This window comes from Chenopodium album, chromosome 8 (genome assembly GCF_948465745.1).
Source record: "Chenopodium album chromosome 8, dcCheAlbu1.1, whole genome shotgun sequence".
NCBI classification, from domain to species: Eukaryota; Viridiplantae; Streptophyta; class Magnoliopsida; order Caryophyllales; family Amaranthaceae; genus Chenopodium; species Chenopodium album.
In genome coordinates, this window is record NC_137841.1 from 66,804,865 (window position 1) to 66,811,389 (window position 6,525).

General features: G+C 32.0%; 1 protein-coding gene across 6 annotated transcripts; it reads right to left on the reverse strand.

Annotated features, from left to right (window-relative positions):
- Positions 1 to 556: 556 nt before the first annotated feature.
- LOC145642058 (heat shock factor protein HSF30-like) lies at positions 557 to 3,724 on the reverse strand. Of its 6 annotated transcripts, none has more exons than XR_014115620.1 (4): positions 3,140 to 3,724; positions 1,111 to 1,981; positions 973 to 1,009; positions 559 to 864 (listed from the first exon to the last, which is right to left on the reverse strand). XR_014115620.1 is itself a non-coding variant. In XM_081693134.1 (4 exons), exons 1-3 carry the CDS (start codon positions 3,455 to 3,457, stop codon positions 975 to 977), a joined length of 1,101 nt encoding a protein of 366 aa, XP_081549260.1. In that variant the 5' UTR covers positions 3,458 to 3,724; the 3' UTR covers positions 560 to 864; positions 973 to 974. The 6 variants fall into 6 exon arrangements, 4 of the variants coding, with proteins under 4 accessions (XP_081549259.1, XP_081549260.1, XP_081549261.1 ...); XM_081693134.1 differs by having other exon boundaries at positions 560 to 864; positions 1,234 to 1,981; XR_014115619.1 differs by having other exon boundaries at positions 557 to 1,009.
- Positions 3,725 to 6,525: the final 2,801 nt, after the last annotated feature.

The window sequence follows — 6,525 nt, forward strand, 5'->3', positions numbered from 1 at the left end:
GAAGAAATGCAAAACTAGTGGAACATTGTACAAGGAAGCTGTCTTTAGAGGGGCGAGTATAAGATGATTGACTTAATCCTGTGAGATAAATGGTGTTCTTAACTCTTATTACTCCGTGCTACAGCTATCGTTTCTGGATTTTATAGTTAGTTGCAGCTTGTCTGCAGTATTATCATTGTATCTAAGACTGCAGAAATTGGCTTTGCCTCTCCTGCTGTTAATTCAGTACAAAACCTTGCTGTGGTGAATACAGTCGTGACTGAGGTGATTCAAAACTGAGCTTGGTTGCCTTCAGTTACAAGAATCCACAGATGCAGCTAGAAATACCTAGGAAAATTCTATGTACAAACATCTCTTTTATCTTCAGTGAATCTGCTCCCAGATGGTCATGTATATTATGTGGACTACGAGTATCAGAAATTTACATTCCCAAATGAAAGGCTTAAATTTACATGATTTCAGTCCCTAAATCCATTGTGACTGCTACTCTTGAGTTCCTAGAAACCCAAAACTAGGAAGGAAAAAGTAAAGAAAACCAGGCAATCCATACATTAGAAAAGTTAGATCAAGTTGAATGACAGCTGCGATACAGTATTGGTTTACAACTGAACCCAAAAATTAATTACAGAGTAGATGTCTAAAAAAAGGCAACTTTTACACCTGTTATAGTGTTAATACATTGTAACAAAAATGACAGTACTTGCACGAATGCACCATATACGTAAACCCAACACAGATATTTATCAGCAAAAGATATATTAATCTCCTAGTTGACTAGTTCCAACAGATAATCATTATAAACTCAGTTTCTTGGATCGAAATCAATTCTTCTCAAATCACGCTACCCTCTATCATAAGATTGCCCTGCAAAAAAAAAAACAAACAATGAATTACATTACTGCAAAATAAATCACAAATGTCTTACTTGATTGGTAAGCCAATCCTAAAGAATACAAGAAACAAACTCTCAACCGTCAATTACAGCCCCTTGCACCCTCCTGCCACCTTTCTGCATTACAAATCAAACATATCATAAGAAATGAATATCTAGTAAACTAATACATTTAACAAACCAACCTACAGAAACAAGCTTATCCTGCTATAACATACCAATCACAAGGGGCAGAAGTAAAGCAATCGAGGCAAGGAGCCATTACAATACAATCAAAGAAAATCACTCAGGTTTTGATCTTAAAAAACCCATTTGATCAATTAAGTCTTGTAGATCCTCACCCCAATTTGAAGGATCTGGCACCAGGTCCTCTACTGGTAAATCCACCTCCTGTTCGTCGCCAACATAACCTTCCCCCTCGCCTAACAAGTCCTCACTCAGTAGCTCTTCCCAGCTAATCTCACCAACATTTCCCAAATTTGCACCAACTGATGAGGAAATTGGATCAGGTTCCAATATTGGCTCCTTAACATCACTGCTTGACTCATCATCCAATGCAGCTGAGAACAAAGTCTGGATTTCTGATTCAACAGATGCCAACCCTTCAGTAGCTTCGACTGCAGCTGATAGCACTTCTTCTTGCAAGCTCTCTGCGCTTGGACTAGCTGTTAACCTCCTTTTCCTTCCAATCTCAATGCCTTCAAAAACTCTACCCTGCTCATTATGTTGCATCAAGTTCTGTACAAAGGCTGGGTTTGTAAGGGCTTTGGCTAGAAATGTCATCATCTGTTGCTGCTTTCTCTCAGTAGACTGAAGTCGAGACTCCATAGTGCGGATTTGCTCCCTAGAGACTTGCTGCTGCTGCCGTAGCTTCACAAGTTCAGCCATCAACACATTACGATCTCTCCTTAGTCGTTCCATCTCACCATCCAACCCATAGTGACCTATCTCAACACAAGCTCCTCCTTGGTGTTGAATATTTTGTCCAACATTTCTCCTCCTCTTGATTTTCTTTAACAAATGCTTTTGCCCTCCTAGAAAACCTTCATTTGCAAATTCCCAGCGATCAGGATCAACCTTTCTGAAACCCTGAAACATTTGAAATTAACAACTGGTAAGCTACTGGACTTTAAAGATAAACATTATTTAAGGTAGCTATCTCGATTGAGAAAGTGTATGATGATATCCGCAATTCATCAGTCTCACAGACATGATCACTAAAACCACTAGCCATCCATGTGTGTGAGATTGATCAATCTCAAATATTAACATAGACTTCCTTGGTTCGACCATATCACACCAGCAATGACATCAGAGAAGTCTCAACTTTTAATCATCTTGAACATATCACACCAACAATTGACACCAGAGAAGTTCCAAGCAATCTTCAGTGCAATGATTCCATCAAATCTTCATATCCTAGAAGAATGATCACAACCAATAGTAACAACTTGAAACGATCCGACAGATAAATGGAGCTAAATTTGCAGTCACATGAAATAAAAATTAAAGATAAATCAAGGGTAGATATCAAAGTTGAAAGGTCCTTTAAGCAGCAAAAACCAACTCAGGCACAGAACCTCAGAAAATATCTTCCTTGTAATGATCAACTCTGAAGCATATTAATAACAAACAGGTAGCAGGCAACACTTCAACCCTACAAGTATCAGCAAAATAAACATTAATCATGTTGAGAACTTTACAATTCTCACAATACGCTCATAATAAATGAGCAATTTTTAATCTCTAATTGTACCCATATCAATTACTTAAACCCTAATGATATGTTTAAAAAAAAAAAAACTTTCAACCCACAATCCAGCTAAAAAATTACAGGTTCAGATAAAAATTTCAACAAACACATGATACCCAAATCAACTACCCAAACCCTGAATCAAATAAGAAAAGTATCACTCAGAAAATATTAATCGAATAACACAGAATTTCATACAAGCATTTTACCAAACAAATGATACCCAAATGAATTACCCAAACCCTAAATCAAACAACAAAAGTTTCACCCAAATATGAGCAAAACCCAGATCAAGTAACACATAATGTCACACAAGCATTTCAACAAATTCATGATACCCAAATCAATTACACAAACCCTAAATCAAAAAATTCAAACAACAAAACTTTCCTACAACAAAAATCCAGATCAAATACAAAATTTCACATAAACATTTCAACAAACACTTGGTAGGCATTAAATTAAAACCCAAAAAAGAGAAAAATCTTACTTACATAAGTATTCAGCTGACGAATAAAGCTGGAAAAATTGTTATGCTTGAAAAACTTAGGCAGAAGCAAAGTAGAAAACTTGATAGAATCCCAAACAATGAAGCTATTACGAGCTTTACTCCAAGAAACAATAGTATCCGTTGAAGGGTCTTCCACCATATCAAAAGTCTTGATCAAAAATGGAGGTGGGCCCATTTCATGGAGCCCTTCCATGGGTCTAGCAGAGAAGCTTGATACTGATGAAGACGATGAAATTGATGATCCTGTACCCGCGTTACATGGGATAGTTACTTCCTCTTCCTTAACAATCACATTTTCCATTTTTAGCTGAAAAACAGAGCAATCCCTAATTTCTGAAAATTGGGGAAAATTAAGGGGTTTTAATCTTAATTGAAGATGGATTAATTCTGGGTTTTGGGGTTTAATTGTAGTTTGATAGTTGGAAGATAATTTAATGGCGGGAGAAAGATGGGATGTGGGGTTGAAGAAGGTTCTAGATTGAGGAGAGAGAAAAAAAACAGGGGAATTATGAAGGATCTAAGGATTTCTCTACTTCTCTTGGAAGTTTCTTACTCACTGTTTTTTGAAATTATTGTGCTTTTTTTGGGAAATTTTGACAAAATAAAAAGATAATTATGGAGATGTAGCCAAGTGTAAAGTAGTGGGGTTAGATTTTGATTTTTTGATTATATCTTTGTGAAGTTCTGGAAAGTTCTGAAATTTATGAGAAGTTGACAACTGGGTTCAAGCATTATTTTAGACCGTTGGATCATTGTCCGGTTAACCCCCTTATGATGATTGAAATTGACATTAAAACGACCCGTTTGGTAGGTGATATTCGACTATTTGTAATATTCCGTATTACGGAGTATAAATTTATAACCGAATACAATTTTTATTCCCTTCGTTCTTAATTAATTGATGTAATTAAAGTTAATGCACATGTCAATGTATCAATTTGACTTTTAATTTATACGGAGTATGATTTAATATTAATTATTAAAAATACAAAATTGTTAATATTAGAGGTGATCAACGGACGGGTTCGGGCTGAGTCAAGGCAAGAAAAATCATCCCGCCTGCAGGCCATGCCGGGATTTTCGAGCCATGTCGAGCTGAATTTGATTAGCTCTAATTAAACTTCAACAGAGTTCCGCAAAAAAAATAAATAAATAAAGTTAATCCATAAGCAGTTAAAAAACAATGTCATTAATTAATTTAGTTTAGAGGTTTGTGGTACTTTTATTTAAATCTAGTAAGGTTTGATTGCAAGTGTTGTAGATCTTATTTTACGAAATCACCTCTCCCATAAAATAAAATACTTATATTGGAGGAAAAATGAGCTTATTACTAAGCTACTAAGGCCCTGTTCTTTAGAGCTGCTTTGCTCTGCTCTGCTCTGCTGAAATCTGCTTTGCTCTGCTCTGCTTTGCTGAAATCTGCTCTGCTCTGCTTCAATCTTCTCTGCTCTGCCCTGCTCTGCTCTACTTAAAATTAATACTTAATATTAAATTATTATAATAATAATTAATATTTAATAATAATAAATAATTAATATTTAATATTTAATAATAATAATAATTAATATTTTATAATAATAATAATAATAAATAAATAATATTTTATAATAATAAATAATTAATATTTAATTATAATAATAATTAATACTTAATAATAATAATAACAATAATTAATTATTGATATTTAATAAAAAAAATAAAAAAAAATAATAAATAATTATTAATATTTAATAATAATAATAATAATAAATTATTAATAATTATTAATAAAAATAATAATAATAGTAATAAAAATAATAATTAATATTTATTAATAATAATAATAATAATAATAATAGTAATTATACTAACAGTAATAATAATATTTGTAACTAATAATATTAATTATAATAACAATAATTGATTTTTATAATAGCAATTAATATTAAGATAATGACTAATATTTAAAGATAATACTAATTATTAATTTTTAATAATAATAATTAAATAATATTTAATAATAATTATAATTAATATAATAATAATTAATATTTAACTTTAAAAATTTAATGATTATAATAATAATGCGATAATATTAGTAGTAGTAGTAGTAGTAATAATAATAATAATAATAATAATAATAATAATAATAATAATAATAATAATAATAATAATAATAATAATAATAATAATAATTCATATTTAATAATAATAATAATTAATATTTAATAATAATAATAATAGTAGTAGTAGTAGTAGTAGTAATAATAATAGTAGTAGTAGTAGTAGTAGTAGTAGTAGTAGTAGTAGTAGTAGTAGCAGCAGCAGCAGCAGCAATAATAATAATAATAATAATAATAATAATAATAATAATAATAATAAAATCTGCTCTGCTCTGCTCTGCTCTGCTCAGCTCGGCTGAAATCTGCTCTGCTCTGCTGAAATCTGCTCTGCTTTGCTTTGCTCTGCTGAAATCTGCTCTGCTCTGCCCAGAAGCTCAAAAGAACAGGGCCTAACTGTCCCTTGTAATGGAAACATTGATGAAATTTTTATGTGTCTCAATGTAAGGCACAATTATTCAAATTTTATCTATTTATGAAGTGATGATGAGTACTACTGCCGTGTCAAACCTGCAATTGCAATTCATGTGTCAATGTAATGTCCTAAAAATTCCCAACGTTTAAGAGCGGATTACCACATTTCTTTCTTTGCACGTGTTGGGCCGTGGAGGCCCATAAATTGGAGGCCCATAAATTTCTGAATTCAAGCCTTTTAAGATCACTGCTAGTACAGTACTAGGACAACTTTATGGATCAGCTCCTAGACTGAACGCATCTACTAAGATCATTCCCCCCTAACATTAATTGGGGCAAGGCTCAGTTAGTTCATTCGCCCCAAAACAAGTTGGCTCCTAACTCTGTTCATTTTCTGAAGTATGAACCACTATTATTGGCCATATACCTGTTCTCTTTAGTTCAATTCAGTTTAATTCAGTTCAAATCTGTTCAGTTCAGTTCTAATTTTCTTCTCTCAAAAACAATTCATTTTAGCTCTATTTAGTTTAGTTCAGTTCAGTTTAATTCAGCTCGATTAAGTAAATCAAAACAGGACCTAAATTTGTTCTCTATGCATAAATTTAACCAAGAATTTTGGTGAAAGTTGTATATTTTTAAAGTAGTTTTGAAACAAACACATAACTTAAAATTGATGGTATGTAGGAAGTATTATAAAAAATTTAAAATTAAACTATAAGACCCTGTTCTCTTCACCTTAAAAAAATAATATTAAGTAAAAATAATTTTAGTTCAGTAAAAATAAGTTCAGTTCAGTAAAATTAATTTCAGTTCAGTAAAAATAATTTCAGTTCAGTAAAAATAAGTTCAGTTCAGT